Source organism: Mustela lutreola, chromosome 5, assembly GCF_030435805.1.
Source record: "Mustela lutreola isolate mMusLut2 chromosome 5, mMusLut2.pri, whole genome shotgun sequence".
NCBI classification, from domain to species: Eukaryota; Metazoa; Chordata; class Mammalia; order Carnivora; family Mustelidae; genus Mustela; species Mustela lutreola.
The window spans coordinates 99,312,014-99,328,676 of record NC_081294.1 but is presented as its reverse complement, the minus strand read 5'-3'; the positions used below and the strand labels follow the sequence as shown (position 1 = coordinate 99,328,676).

The following is a 16,663-nucleotide window of genomic DNA, read 5'->3' as shown; positions in this document are numbered from 1 at the left end:
CAACTGAAACTCTACTAGAATCTCATGGAAGTATGAATGTATCAATTCTGTTTTACAAATAAAAAACTGTCTGCTGTGTACCAGATCAGCAAGCACCAACGCCAAAACAAAAGCCCCTACCCTCTAGGATGTAAGGGGAAAGTAAAGCTGGGATTTTTATTAGAGCCGTTTCCTTCTTATGCTTCAACCTTTTATTTCTCTACCAGCTTTTAAGATTCCTCATCAAATTCCTACATTAAATCTTAAACTACTATATAACACTCATGAATCTGAGCTTATTATTTGCACTAAAACAAGACTCCAGGAAAGCCTCCTACTTTTACAGTTTTTCCAAGTGTTTCATCCTTGACTTATGGAAGGATGAAGTATGAGGCCAGGAGAAAGATGGGTGACACAGACCCTTGAAATCACAGCTACAGCCTTTCTGGAGCTAACAAACCCATTGTAATTTCATGGAGCTTTAGGACCAACTGCTTCAGACCATGGGTCTTTAAATCTTCTATGCCATGAAGAGCCAAAATAACATCAGGAAAAAAGGCGTGTCAGAGATCTGGGGCACTTATTTCACTTCTTCCCTATAGGGAGAATAGCAGCCTGGCAATCCTACACAAATCACTTAATACTCATTTGGTTCATTTCCCCAGCTATACAGCAACTAAAGACCATGGTCCTTTCAGCTTCTAGAAGTGAAACATTTTGTTGATTATAAACAATCAGTCTGGTCATATTCCACACACAAAAGCAAGATTTTCTTCTTTATACTTGCTACTGAAAGCTCTCCAAGCCTTCAGTGAAACTTGTATTCAACTCAAGTGTTCAAATGTAGTTATGGGACTACAAAGTTACATGTCATTTGATTCTTTCTGCAAATACTTGGGCTCTTGTATCAGGGCACTTCTTATAGAAGTCATATTCAATAGCAAGAACAATCTTTAGTTGAAAATGTCAGAAAATGTTTTATCATAACTTGGGTTTCTACCCAACAGAAGTCTTTATCCATTAACCCTTTAAAACTCTAACAGAGATGATGTAAAGCATTATTCAACTAAAAATTCAATGCCTGGGTGGCTCAGTCCATTGGGCTTTGGACTCTTGGTTTTGGCTCAGGTCATGAATCAGAGTCATGAGATTCAGCCCTGCAAAGGTCTGGGTCTGTACTCAGTGCGGAGTCAGCCTGAGAATCTTTCTCCCTCCTTCTCCCTCTTCCTCTGCTCCTCCCCACTGCTTGTGAATGCTCTCAATCTCTCCCTCTCTCTCAAATAAATAAAATCTTAAAAAAAAAAAAATCCAATGGAGCATTCTAATTCCTGTTCTGCAGTACCTGTGGTCAATGAGCCACTGTTTAATGCTCTTTCTGAATTAAGTCTCATAATATTTTCTAATAATGGTTAAACAAGTAGCATTTTATGAGCTTAAATAAACTCTTTTTGAAACACATCAGGGCTCTTTAGATCATGCCCATATACTTCCAACTGAATTCTATCACAAAAGAATTAACCAAGTATTTTATTTTGCGTTTCTAAAGAATCAGCACCAATAGCTCTGAAGACATATAGTTTATGCCAAAGGCTGGAAAGTTTTACATACAAAGTTTTTTGGTTTTTTTTAAAGATTTTATTTATTTGACAGAAAGAGAGAGAGATCACAAGTAGGCAGAGAGGTAGGCAGATAAAGAGGGGGAAGCAGGCTTCCTGCTGAGCAGAGAGTCCGATGCGGGACTCGATCCCAGGACCCTGAGATCATGACCTGAGCCGAAGGCAGAGGCTTAACCCACTAACCCACCCAGGCGCCCCAGGTTTTACATACAAAGTTTAAATATCTTCACTTTTCTTGCTTTTTCTTCAGTCCTAAAGCTCATCAGGGTGACATATTAAACCCTGATCCACCACTACAGAGTTATAATGCAGATCTAGAAAGTTAAAATCATCCTTTCGATAGAAAGCTCATTGCCTCTGATCTTTATATTTGACATATTAGTCCACTTCAAATAGGAAATTTCAGATTTTTCCATGCACTGCTTGAGAGGCACTGTAGTACAGAGCTTAAGAGTGCAAACCCGAGGGACACCTGGTTGGCTCAGCTGGTTAAGCATCTGCCTTCAGCTCACCACATCAAGAGATCCTTGCTAAGCAGGGGCCCTCTGATCATGCAAGCGCTCTCTCTCTCTAGCTCTCTTAAAAAAAAAAAAAAAAAAAAAAGGAGTGCAAACCCTGGAATTTCTCTGCCTGACTTTGCGTTTGTTCCTGCCATTTATTGGTCAGAGAAAGAATAATTAACCATGGGGTAGTTATGAGGATAAAATAGCCAAGTTTCAAAAAAAAAAACCCAATAAAAACAAAAAAAACAAATCCCAAACCAAAAAACCTCTATCTAAAAAAATACAATTAAATGTAATATAAAACCCTGGCTGGATCCTGCACTAGAGGAAAAAACGTTATGAAGAATGTTATTAGGAATAGTTTGCTGACTCAGCTGGTTAAGCACCCAACTCTTGATTTTTGACTAAGGTCATGATCTCTGGGTCGTGAGAATAAGCCTTACACTGGGTTCCACGCTCATGATGCAGGAAGATTGCTGGAGATTCTTTCTCTCCCTCTGCTCCTCCCCCTGCTTGTGCATGCTCTCTTGCTCTAAAATAGGTAAATAAATAAATAAGTCTTTATTTTTTTAAAAAAAGTTACTGTTACAAGTGACAAAACTATAATACAGAAGGTAAAAAACTTAAATTTCCTCAATTTGATAACTATATGTGGTTTCAGAAGAGAATATCCTGGCTTTTAAAATATACACATTAAAGTATTGAAGGGATAGAGGCAAGATGTATGAAACCTACTCTCAAATGATCAAAGGAAAATTGTGTTGGGGGGGGTAGTGGGAAAAAACAATTTGGCAAAATGTAAACAACTGGTGAATCCAGGTAAGGTGTATTTGGGAACTGTATGAATTACTCCCACAATTTTCCTCTATGTTTAGAATTATTTTAAAATAGTATCTTTAAAAAAACAGCTTTGACTCCAATCCCCTCCACTATCACTCAATTTCTCCACTTCCTTTCATTCACACAACCATTTTTTTTTTAATTTAAAGATTTTTAAAAATTTATTTATTTGACAGACAAAGATCACAAGTAGGCAGAGAGGCAGGCAGAGAGAGAGGAGGAAGCAGACTCCATGCTGACCAGAGAACCCAATGCGATGCGGGGCTCGATCACAGGACCCTGAGATCATGAACTGAGCCGAAGGCAGAGGCTTTAACCCACTGAGCCACCCACGCGCCCTTCACAGAAACATCTTGAAAGGTCTCTACAGTCACCATGTCCCCATCTTTACTCCACTCCAGTGAGAATGAGATTTCCTTGTTGCCAAGCCCAGTGATTTCTTCCTGGCCTTAACACCATTCTTCCACAGTGTTGACACAAGCAACCGTTCTTTTCCTTCCTAGCCTCACATCTCACTGGTTTTCTTTTTACTTCATTGGCTGCTCTTTCGTCAGTCTCCTTTGCTGGCCCCCTATCTCTAAATACCCAAGGTCCCTTTCTTTTCTCTGTCTATATAATCTTCATTTAGTCTGTGTCCCTGAATAGCACTCTGAACTCCACACCTAAGCATCAATATTTTATAATTGTTTGTGAAATGGGCATCTTAAACTTTGTTGGCTGAATCACAACTCTTGATACTTCTCCTCATCCCATTCATATCTGTTTCTCCTCTAGTTGCCTACGTCACTAAGTGTTCACCCAGTTGTTCAGGCCTTTCCTTTATGTTCTACATTCAAATCAACAGCTGGTGCTATTAAGTTTTACCCTAAAATATACTCTGAATCTGACCAATTCTCACCTCCTCCAGGCTACCCTAAGTCCAGGTATGTAGGATATACTAGCATGTTCTACAAGAGAATGTTCTACTAAAATGGGTTTTACTTGCCTTTCTGTTTTGTCCCATCACAGCCCATTCTCTGAGATGAAACAGCAAAAATGATGTCAAAGCTGCAATTAAATCAAGTCTTCCAACCATCAAAACCTTCCAACAGTTTCTCATCACACTTAAAATAAAACCTCACGTTCTTAGCACAGCCTATAAAACTGTACCTACAGAGACTAAGTAAATAAATAAATAATTACAAAACCCCTTTCAAAATATGCCTTCGCTTTCTTATTCATTATATATAGCTCTACTTCATTACTAATTGCAATATGAGTTACTGAATACTTAACCTATTTATAATTTTGTACTATTATAAGCATTTCATTCATTTAACAAATATTTACTGAATGCCTACTATATTCTAGGCACTGTTTTAGCTGCTGCAGATAGAGCAATAAATAAAACAAAAGATCTCTGCCCTCTTGGAGCTTACATTTGTGTGGGAGGAAAAAGACAATAAACAGAATATACAATGCAAACTGTGTCTGCAAAGGGCCAGATAAGTAAATGTTCCAGGTTTTGCAAGTCACATGTTGTATATTATCGATTTTTGTTTTACAACCCTTTAAAATGTAAAAACTGTTCTTAGCTCACAGGCTGTACAAAAACAGGCCAGAGGGCAGTGGGGCTCTAGCTTGCTGACCCCTGATAATAGCATTATAGAAGGGTATGTATTATGCAAAAAATAAAAAGAGAATCCAGGATAAGGGGGATGAGAGAGGGTAGGATGCAGTATTAAAACGGGTGTTTAGAGAAGGTAAGACCTGACCAAAGAATAGAAGGTAAGGCCAGTGAGCCAAGTAGATGTTTGGGGAAAGGAGATTTCAGACAACTGAATCAGCTAAAGCAAAGGTCCTAAGTAGGAGCATGACTGATATGTTTTTGATATAGCAAGGTGGCCAGTGAGCAAGGAGGGAACTGGTAACAGGAAATAAGGTCAAGGAGGTAAGGAGAAAGGGGAGTGGGTTGGGCAGATTACAGAGAGCCGTTGTGGGCCACTGTAAGCACTAGATTTTCTAATCAAAAGAAGAGTCAATGCAGTGCTCTAAATGAAGAAGCAATAGGGTCTGTCTTAATTTGAAAAAGGCTAGTTCTCACCACTATACTGAGAAAAGGCTATTGGAACAGACTACGGTAGAATGGGGAGACCAGATAGTAACCTATTTAAACAGTATTTATGACAGCAGTAGCTTGGATCAAGTTGGTAGTACTAGAGAAGGTAAGGCACAGTAAAATTCTGGATGTATTTTGATGCATAGCAAAAAACAGTCTGTCCTGAAAGAACGGATATGAAGAGTCAAAGAAAAAGCAAAGTCAAGGATAATGCTAAGATTTTAGCCTGAGCCATGGGAGCGATGGAGCTACCACTGACAGAAATGGGGAAAATCTGTATATAAAGTAGGCACTGGGGAGGAAGTTTAGGTTAGTTTTGGACATGCTGAGTTTGTTGTACATTATTAGACATTTAGGTAGAGAGGATGAATACGGAGTTGAACATGTGAGACTGTAATTAGAGAGAAGAGCTGAAGATTTAATTTTGCCTGTTGCCTGTATTTAAATGGCATAAAAGCCAAGAGACTAAATTAAATAACCAATGAAGTGAATACTGATAGGAAAAACAAAGAATAGAAAACAAAAAGCAAGGTCTGAGCCCTGGGGTTCTCCAACATAAGTCTGTGAGAAAAGGAAAGGAGAATTATAAGAGGCCAGGACAGAGGTCGAAGATAAGCAAGGGTGTGTGGTATACTGAAAAGTAAAGAAGAAAGCGTTGCCAGGATAAGGGAACAAACAGCTCTGTCAAATGTTGCTGATAGGCCAAGTAAGATGAACAGAATAAATGGCACATGGCATTTGATAACATGGAAGTTATTGGAGAACACAAGCTGCACCAGCAGGAATGCTGCAGACAAAAGCCTGACTGCAATGGGTTTAGGAGAGTACATGGGAGGGAAAAATTTGGCATACCAAGTGTAGAAAAAAGTCTTTTGAGGAATAACGCTGCAAAAAGAAATCTGAAAAATGAGGAAATGGGGTGAAAAGTGAATCAAGGTATTTTTTTGTTGTTGTTTTGTTTTTCGCTTTTTTAAAAATTTATTTATTTATTTATTTTCAGCGTAACAGTATTCATTATTTTTGCACCACACCCAGTGCCCCATGCAATCCGTGCCCTCTATAATACCCACCACCTGGTACCCCAACCTCCCACCCCCCCCCCGCCCCTTCAAAACCCTCAGATTGTTTTTCAGAGTCCATAGTCTCTCATGGCTCACCTCCCCTTCCAATTTCCCCCAACTACCTTCTCCTCTCTAACTCGCCTTGTCCTCCATGTTATTTGTTATGCTCCACAAATAAGTGAAACCATATGATAATTGACTCTCTCTGCTTGACTTATTTCACTCAGCATAATCTCTTCCAGTCCCGTCCATGTTGCTACAAAAGGGGTATTCGTCCTTTCTGATGGAGGCATAATACTCCATAGTGTATATGGACCACATCTTCCTTATCCATTCGCTTTTTAAATAATAGGAGAAATAACAGCATGCCTGTTTGCTGATAGATTTCAATAAAGATGACATGGCAGAAGAGAAGCTGAATCAGTGTCCTTGAGCACATGAGAGAGGATGGGATCTAGTACAAAAGCCTTTGTGGGACACTTTCTTTGAAAAGTCAGAGAAAAACCACAGTCAAGGATAACTAAGACACAAGAAGGATGGAGTTGCCACTGACAGAAATGGGGGATTTGGGGTCATAGTAGAACACACAAAATTGTAACTACAGAAGGACTGCAGTTACTAACAAGGCAAGGGGGCATCACGATGGGAGTAACTGAGACAGGGTAGACAAGCCCGGGAGGAAAGGTCTAGGAATGAGAGGACAGGGTACTGGAAAGATTAGTTATGTATATTCTTTGCAATTTCATTATAAAGACAGGCAGTCTGAAGAAAGGGTAATGAGGCTGGAGCTAAAATAACTAAAGAACGAAGAGGAATGACCTGGAAGTCACTGATATCAATTATGCTATCAATAGTTGGTAACAATCATAAGGGGTAATAGATTACATAATCTGAGGATTTTGAGAGAGAAGGGAGGGAGAATAGTCCAAAAGCAGCCAAGAGATGCATAGCAGACACCCTTCTCACCTCCAGGAATAGTGATAGGGAGAGTTACAGGAAAGGAAAAAATAAAACAAAACAAAATGAAAAAACAGCCACAACCACACAGTACAAAAGTCAGGTTTCCATACGAGCATGAAAGTGAAGGGAATTTTTAAGAATAGATTGAGGTTGGACTTTGCAGATGTTGGACTGTACCAGTGGGAACAGTAGAAGGGTATACAGAGTTAGAAGAGTTTGGGTTGTTCGTTTGTTTTAAGATTTATTTATTTGAGAGAGAGAAAGAGGTAGGTGGAGAAGATTCCTCAAGCAAGCAGACTCACTGCTGAGAGCAGAGCCCAACATGGGGCTGGATCCCAGGATCCTGAGATCATGACCTGAGTCAAAAGCAAGAGTCGGATACTTAACGGAATGAGCCACGTGGGTGCCCCTGCTTTTTGTTTGCTTTTAAAAGATAAATACAGAGGGGCGCCTTGGTGGCTCAGAGGGTTAAGCCTCTGCTTTCAGCTCAGGTCATGATCCCAGGGTCCGGGGATCAAGCCCCACATCAGGCTCTCTGCTCAACAGGGAGCCTGCTTCTCCCTTTCTCTGCCTGCTTCACTGCTTACTTGTGATCGCTGTCAAGCAAATGAATGAAATCTTAAAAAAAAAAAAAAAAGACAAATACAGACCATTTCATGAACTGGAGTGTGGATGATGAAAGGTGACCTGGAAGTCTGGAGGTTCTGTGGCTACTGAGAGATCCTTGAACACAAATGTCTCCTGATACACCCACATGCTTCTCTGAGAAATGGAAATTGCTGGGTCAAAGTGTTTTTGCTTGAAAATTAACATGGCTTTACTGATTTATTTAATGTACTAGTTTCAGTACAACCCTGCCAATACATAGTAGCAAAATTTTCTCACTTTTGCAAGTATAATGGGAAACAAAATCTTCACCATTTTACTTTGCACTTCCTTCCTGGTGGGGGAGAGCATTATTTCATGTTAGCTCTCTGTATTTCCTCCTCTGTGATTCTGGCCATTTAAGAAATTGAGTTGTCTTCTCCTAATGGTTTATAGTGCTTCGAAAGAAACTGGTTTTGGTTTTTTTTTTTTTAAGGTTCTATTTATCTACTTGAGAGAGAGAGTGCGCGCACATGAGAAGGGAGAGGGTCAGAGGGAGAAGCGAACTCCCTTGTTGAGCAGGGAGCCCAATTCAGGACTCGACCTTAGGACTCCAGGATCATGGCCTGAGTTGAAGGCAGTCGCTTAACCAACTCAGCCACCCAGGCACCCTGTTTTTCTATTTTATTCCATTCCTAAATGTTCACACAAATCAGTGTTGTGAATTTCTTGTTTCAAATATTCCAATGGCTCATGCTAGGCCCAGTAGGTTATTTCCTCCTCAAATCCCTCTACTATTTATTAGAGTTAATTAAGACCCACGAGTCAAATTGGTCAAACCCTTTAGTTTCTGTACTGTCCCTGTTTTTGTACTACATTTGAGATGGTATGGCTCACAAAGCAGAAAATATTTACTATTTAGTTCTCTACAGAAAAGTTTGTGGATTTCTGCTCTGTACCTTTCAGGGCCCCTGAACTACTGGGAGATTTGGGAACACAGTAGGTCCTTATCTTAGCTGACATAGTCTCTGAAATGCTGCTCCTATTCCCCTGAAATGCCTAAGTCACTTTTCCCACTCTCCACTTGGAACCTATTACTAGTCCTGCTGGATGCCTCCAGATTTATACCATAAAAGCTGTACCTATACTTTGTTGTATTTTTTCATTTACTTCTCTCTCTCCAGTAGTATATAAATCTCTTAATGAAAAGGGACAACCTCAGCACTAATAAATGTTAAGCAACTGAATGGCCACATTTAAAAACCATCATAATTTGCCATCTTTCTCATAATTTTCTTATTTTCTTACGCTCCAGCCAAAACTATTATTTTTACTTAAGTATTTTTCAAAAACATTATTTTTAATGGCAGCATATTAATTTTATGACTATTTCTTTACAATTTTGGTAAATACCACCTATTTCTAATCTTTCATGTGTATCTATTTAGAATGTTCACAATTTTGTGAAGTATTTCTCTGATTTAATTCCCTCCTTAGTAAAGACAAGAGCAATGAAATCTTTGTTTTTCTGAGATGACCCTTTTTATCTATGGCAGCCACTTCTGCACCTGAGGATTAAGGGGATTTGCCAAATATTATTTTACTAATGGCTTCAGAGTGCTTCAAAGTCAACTATAAAATCCCTTTAGTTTTCAGTATGTAATTAATTTCCAACAGCTTGTGGGTAGTCTTATTCTCCTTAACTGAAATATCTCTATGATTTTGTTGTTGTTGTTGTTATTTCTCTATTAAGACCTTAGCTAAGTTTGGCAGCGGTTTTACTAAACTGTTTTTCAATTTGGTCACTTAACAAGCCATTGTCACTTCTTATATAGACGCCCCAAATCTGATGGGATTTTTTTCTACCCTATTTGTGTTGAGGTCGTTACTAAGAGTGTTTCACCACAAATCATTTTAGAAATCAGCTTTAAATACTCATTACCAATTACATCTCATTCAGGTAAGGATATTTTTTTCCCTTTGTAAAATATATGCAGATATTTAAGCCATGTCTGGTTTATGTCATTTACCCATTCATTACTTCCAGGTCAAATTTTACTATCTTTGTAATATGGTCTATGATCTATAATTAGTAGCTCCATTAAATTATAGTAATTTAAAAAATTCATTATAAGGTTCTGTATTCATTTGATATATGTATTCATTATGAGATTCCTAATATGTATATTATCTAAAGTTTTACAAATAAAGGACATAAGCTTTGCAATCAGGCAGATCTATATTCAGATTTGCAATTAGGCAGATCTATATTCAGATTCACCTTGAAAACTCTGGAAGAACTCACCTATTCATAGGTAACTGCCATACATAATACAGGGCTATGATAAGGAGCAGAATGTATGTAAAAGTAACAATGAGTGATAAATGCCTACAAATAATGCCTTGCATACTACAGGGAAAAAATGTTAATTTACTCCCTCTTCTTTCCCATCTCAAGCAATAATAAGATCAATAAATGCTGTGCTCCTCAATTTAGCTTAAGCCCATTATTAAATTCCCTTAATTAAAAGCAAAATGGGAATATGGACCATGAGCTTTGGATGTTCATATACTCCAACCCAATATTTTCACTTTGGAGGATCTATCTTAATGAAATAATCTAAAACCCAGAAATTTTTTCATGTACAAGGATGTTCAGTGTAGTGTTTCTTAGAACTGCAAAAAAAAAAATCAGAAACTTGCCGATTGTCCAATAGGAAAATGTTTAATCATGAGAAAGTCACATTATGTGGTCATTTTAAAAGATGCTGACAAAATAATTAATAGCATGAGAAAATGCTTATGATGCTACGTGAAAAAAGCAGAATGCAAAGTTATTCATATAGTAAAGACTCAACTATGTAAAAATCAAAATAAACAGAAAAAATACTGGAAAAAAATGTACCAGAGGGTTTACAGCAGTTATCTCATAATCTAGATACTAGTGATTATAATTTTATGAGTTGTTTTCTAACATATTAATGATCGTTATGATGATAACAGCAGTTATTATTTATGGAGTGTCTACTACATCAGTCCCAGTCCTAAGAGCATTCTCATTTAATCCTCACAGAACTGTGAGATGAGAAAATCTGAGGCACAGTGAGATTAAATAATTTGCTCAAATTCACACCTAATTTCAGAAGGTACCACGATCTGAATCCAAAAAGTCTGGCTCTAGAGCTCCTATTCCTAACTGTAACATTCAAAGATTTGCTTTGCTTTTGAATTTTAACCATTAAAAAGGTACATGTCAACTCAAATCCTGCAGTCTTTCAGTTACCAGCTTTCTTTTAGCTTTAGGCATTCCTTCAGTTCTGAAATCAAGTAACTGCTCTGCATCAGGTGTCATTTTGGAGTTAAGAGATAGCCACCATTCCTCTATTGGTTCTATGTACTCCAGAAACTTCTAAGACAAATCTGCATCCCTATTTCCTATTCCATTATCTCATTTACCCACTAAGACTCATTTAACCATTCTTAGTTATTACACCTACTTTCAGTACTTCCAAAGAATTCTAGTAAGGAGGTCCAGAGTTAACCAAACAAAGTTTCTAGGAACTCTCTCCTACACCCATCCATATAACTATAAATCTAGTTACCAGCCTTACAGACATCCATCTTCCATCATAAAGTTCACTCACCCTATGACCCAGCAGACATCTCTCACCTGCTATCTCTCACTGGATATCTACCATAGGACTGGATGAATGGGAGCAACTGAGAAAGATTTGTGGAATTTTTTTTGTCTCTGATCCCTTTTGAAGATGGCATTATTCTCTACTTTTTTTGAAAACAATTATCAGTTAATCAATCACTTTGATTCTTTCAGCTTTCTCACCCTTTTGCTGGTAAACCCAATTGATTTTTTGGAACAAGAACTTTTGGGCACCAATATATGTATTCAATTATCAATCCCAAGAAGAAATATTCACAACTTATACCCTCAGCAATAAAAACAACTCCCACTTAATTGCTGTGCTCCTCTCTGCATTTTACACTTGATAAATCTATATCATGACCTATGTCACATGCTGTGCCTTCCTTTATTAACCAAATTTCTTTTCTTAAAAACAGTATTTGCAGAATCCAACATGGATAAAAGTCAGCAATTCTTCTAAAGATAGTACATTTACATTTCAATGCAGTTCATTTACAGGATTTAGAAAAACTGAGTTCATGTGAAGGCTTTAACATTATACAAAAAAGAAAAACTGGTCATAAAAACAATGAATACAGTATCAAATGTTGATAATGGAAATATTTACAACCAGGATCATATATATTTTTGCTAAAATCTTATCCTGCTCAAAATATACAATGGTAATAAGCTTGATTACTTTGAAAGATTTTTATAGACATTTCAGCAGAAGGAATTTAATAATTCCCTGAATACCTAGAGCAAAAATGTAACTGATCAAGGCTGATCGAGGTGGGGGCCCCTTATAGGAAAAAGAAAATGAAACTCTAATAGTTCATCAGGCTAACATTAAATTAGGTGAAGTAAAAACCGGACTGCTAAACTGTTATGCATTTATGATTACAGGAGGAGTAAAAAAGAAATCTGCACCTTTGAACCACAATCTCCTTTTTGCGGCTACAAGTTTTCAACTCGGTGGAGACATTCTCTAAGAATGGTGTGCAGAGTAGGATAAAAGGAGAAAACACAACTTTTTCCCAAAAAAAGGAATGCGTCCCTTTTTCACTAAGTATAACTTATTTGCCATTCAAATCGGAAAGCTCTGATGTAACAGGGAAACTTAAAATCCGAAAGGAACTTTTGTTATCCTAAAAATGAGTAGATCAGAATAGCCATTTTATAATCTCACATTTCCAAATAGCTATTAGGCCATATAACTTAAAAAAAAAAAAATCTTTATTCTGAAAAATAAAGTACTATTTATAATCTCATCACTGAAGTCATCACTGTTTCAAGGCAGGACTGTTATTAAGCTTCTTAATACAACTGTCAAAATCAATTTGTGGACAGCCGCCAAGTTCAAATTTCTACATCTGTTGATGGACCAAAGTAATTAGTGATCGTTAAGATAACGGACTTAAAGGCTAAGCAATCTTTGCAACATCCAGTTGGTTTTTACAGCCGGTAGACAAACAATCGATCCTTTTTAAAGGAAGGAAGCCGTTTTCTTTTTAATCGTGGTAGCCGGTCTGCTCCTCAGCAGCTGTTCGCTTTTCCGTGTTCGCGTGGGAGAAGTACAAAACGGTGGAAGTGCAAAAAACAAACCCACGCGAAGCCCGTACAAACCTTAAAATTATGTAAACACGTCGTGAGGCCAAGAGGCCCCAGGGGGCAAAAACAGCCCAGAGAAAGCGATCAGCCAGCTGAGTGTGGAGGCGAAAATGTGTGCGGGCCCCGGACGCCAGGGCAGAGAGGGCCGGGCAGGGACAAAGACGGGCCATCCGGGGCAGCGCCCGGCAGTGCCCCAAAGCGCCCCGAACCGGCAGGAAGCAGCCGTCCTGGGGCAGCGACTGCGACAGCAGGGCCCTCAACGCCGCGTCTAACAAAAAGCGCCCCAGCGAGAAGGCTCTCCCCTTCGCACCGCCCCCACAGGGCCCAGGCCCTGACCTCGGACACCTGAGGAGCACTGCCCGACCCCTGGCAGTGTCCCGCAGGACGCCCCGGCCGGCAGCTGTTGGGCTTAGAACCGCGCCGCCGCCGCCGGGCTCCAAACGGCCGGGAGGGCGGCGGGTCGGGCGCCTCTCCCCGCAGCCCGTCAGGCAGCTTCGGAACAGCTGCCCTCCGCTCCCGCCCTCCAGTCTGGGGCCGCGCACCCTCAACGCCACCTACCCGGTCCCACACCATCCCAGAGGCCTCCGGTGCTCGGGCCCTCTGCCGTAGCGGCGCTGCCTCCCGTCCGGGGCCTGAAATGGCTGCGGAACAAAGAGAATCTGGGCTCCGGCGAGCGCGGGTCCGATTGGCCGGGGGGCGGGGCCCGCCTCGGGAACATTCGGCGGCGGTCGCCTAGGCAACGGCGGCGCGGCTGGGAAAAGCGGGGCCTGGGCCTGCGAGGCCTGCGGACCTGAGCCTAGTGGCGCGCGGCGGTGGCTCCTCAAGCCGAGCTGTCGCCCGCTCTTCAGCGCGGTGAAGCCTCGACCAAAATGGCCCTGGAAGTGTGGATGCTTGGGGGCTGTCCAGGGCCTCCTAGCATGACGACCCCACGCCAGCGAACTTCCGTACCCCCGGAGAATCGCCCAAGTGACAGCCCTACCCCGGGAGCCTACTTAACACGGAGCATGCCACCAGTCCCCAATAATACAGTTCCAAAGTCGCTGGTAAACTAACTAACTAAATAAATAAATAGGCGACTTCAGTAGATGGAGATGGGCAGAAGGCTGCTTGCTAATGTTGCGTGATTGACTTTTGAGGTCTACTGCACCTAGCATGTCAACTGCTGTGTATGTTGAAATTAATGCGTTTATAGAATTTTTACATGTCCTAGCGTGTATTCAAATAAAACTAGTTTCTTGCTCTTAGAAATAACAAGCCCTTCTCTCCGTAAGCAGCCATCACGAGAAATTAAAATGTCTTCGGTTTTCAGAACAGAACATAATTCAAAATGGGAGAGATGGCTATTTTTATACTCAATTATGATAATGGTAATGATTGATAAATAACAGTTCCCTTACCCACATTATTCTTATATATAAATGGGCTACATGTGAATATTTTTAATTTGCATAGCTGGATAATCATTATATCCTACTGTGATGATGCCGCTGATAATATTCTTCCTCTTAAGATCAACTTGTGTAAAATGCCGGCAGTTTCGACTATCCTATTTGCAAGTGCTGTGTATATCACGTTTTGAAAATGTGTAGCAGTTGTTGTCTTCCAGGCATAGTCTAGATAAAAGTACAGCACTAGTACTAGAAAGTTTCTTAAATTTATATTGGTATAGGTTATTTGTTAACAAACTTGCTAATAATTTTCATTTGCAACAAGTCATTTTACAAAACAATTTATTTCACTTAAATTTTGAGTATAGGACTATTTTTATGATTAGGAAATGGAACATAGTAAGAAAAATATTTTAAACAACTAAAATGCTCATAATTATGAACCCACCATTCCTAATGTTAATTTGATAGCACTTGGATACAGGAGCATGCAGCAAAAAGAGATCTCTAAATGGGAACAGATTGCAAGAAAAAAATACTTAATGCAAACCTTCCAAAATGGTTGGTTAGTGTATCTGCAGGAACATTTATCCAGAATATGTGTATTTATCCAAATAACAAAAAGGGCTTATTTCTGCATTTGAAAAGTCCCACTGTGGGACTTCTTTGGGACATCAAGGGAGCCCTGATCTGTACAAATCAGTTGCGTGGTATCTGCATTCTACTTTGCTAAGAAATGTAATAGGAATTCTTTCTAAATATAAAGGTTAAGCAAATAATGATGGATGTAAAGAACTACTGACAAAGCAATTACTCAGGAGTTCACCTGAATAATACTTTGGATTATTATATATAATAATTGAAATTAACTTAAGAAAATGAAGTATTGTTTGGTGTATGTAAAAGGATTTATTGACCAAAATCTTTTGAAAGAAAAAATATTGATTATCAGATGTTGTGAAATTGAGACTGAGTAAATTACTGTACATACTTCTATGAAATTTAAATGAAAGCGAATTAAAAATTTAGTATGAAACAGTTCTGCATTGAATGAAGAGATGATTCTATATAAAGCATTTTTGTCTCTACCTTCTAGGTTAAATTAAAAATAGATGTTTTAAACAGTAGATCTTCTTACCATTAACAAGGGTTTATTAACATGGCTTATTTTATTTTTTCTGTTATTTGTTTACCCTTTGCATACTTTGCTCATGAAATAGCAGCTATTCAGTAATATTTTCTCTTTATGCCCAAATACAAAGCAGCAGAACTTCTGTAATAAAACTTTGTCAGTATTTTTTAATGACATATACTTAAGTTAAAAGCGGTAAATAACTTAAATTTTTAACCCCCAAATCTATTACACATATCCTATATTTAAAATTTCTGCATTAATTCTTTTCTTAGGTAAAAAAAAAAATGGACAAAGATAAAAATAAACAATGGTAGAAATTACAAAATAGCATTAAGGGAGAAACATACCTATAAACTTTCCCCTTTGAAGAAAAAGATGCTTACTCTGTCAATGCAGCATTGTCAAAACAAGCATGAAGCTGGGAGGCAGAGGGCCTGTATGCAGATGCTAGCTTTACCACTTATGAATGCTTCCCATTCAGTCTTTTGAGCTTCACCTGTCTTAAGCGGGATTAAATAAGATAAAGTATATTAAGAGCTCATTAGCAGAGTGCCTGGCAGATAGTTAGAGGACAATGAAAGATAGTATTACTAGGTATTAATATATATAAAAGAACAGATGTTTGAGAAGGAGGAGTGGTGATTGAAAAAAAATTATAGGTTTGGAAATCTAGAAATAGTTAAGTATCTTTAATAGGAAACTGTTCGTGAATATATAGATACACAGTAAAAGAAGTGAAATAATCTTTTAGATACCGCCAATCTTTTAAAATAGAATACTTCTGGAAATATTCCCATCATATACTTTGGGAAAGATGAGGGAATTCTCATTATAATCTTTAATACTAGACAGTTTCAGGAATCGCCTTCCATTGCAGTATCTTCAGATTGGCATTAAGGAAAAAAATTTTTTTTAAAGTAATTATTTAGAAGAATTTAATTCAGATTTTGAAAGAGAACAGTTATTTACATATTCAGAAATGTGTAAATAATCTAGAGGCATTTCATTTAAAGCAAACCCACTATACTGTTTGAATGTACAAAAAAGATAAATTAGAGAGTTATTATTATCTGGGAAAGGATTCACTTCAAAGTTCCCTCAACTATTAATGTCTCTCAGTGATTAAAATATGAGTCTATTTATAAAAAGGTCTACTTAGACTTCTACTTCTGGGAAGATGAAGTAGACCTACTTTTCCCTATTCCTCCTAGTAAGTACAATTATGTGCCCCTAAACATTACATATAA

At 38.6% G+C, this 16,663-nt stretch overlaps 1 protein-coding gene across 1 annotated transcript in view; it reads right to left on the bottom strand.

The window, feature by feature from the left end:
• The window catches only part of TNPO1 (transportin 1), a 94,750-nt gene extending 81,155 nt beyond the window's left edge, over nt 1-13,595 (bottom strand). Inside the window, exon 1 of the mRNA XM_059175209.1 lies at nt 13,452-13,595. Coding sequence (XP_059031192.1) covers nt 13,452-13,466 — 15 coding nt within the window. The 5' untranslated portion in view covers nt 13,467-13,595. The remainder of the gene's footprint in view (nt 1-13,451) is intronic.
• Nucleotides 13,596-16,663: the final 3,068 nt, after the last annotated feature.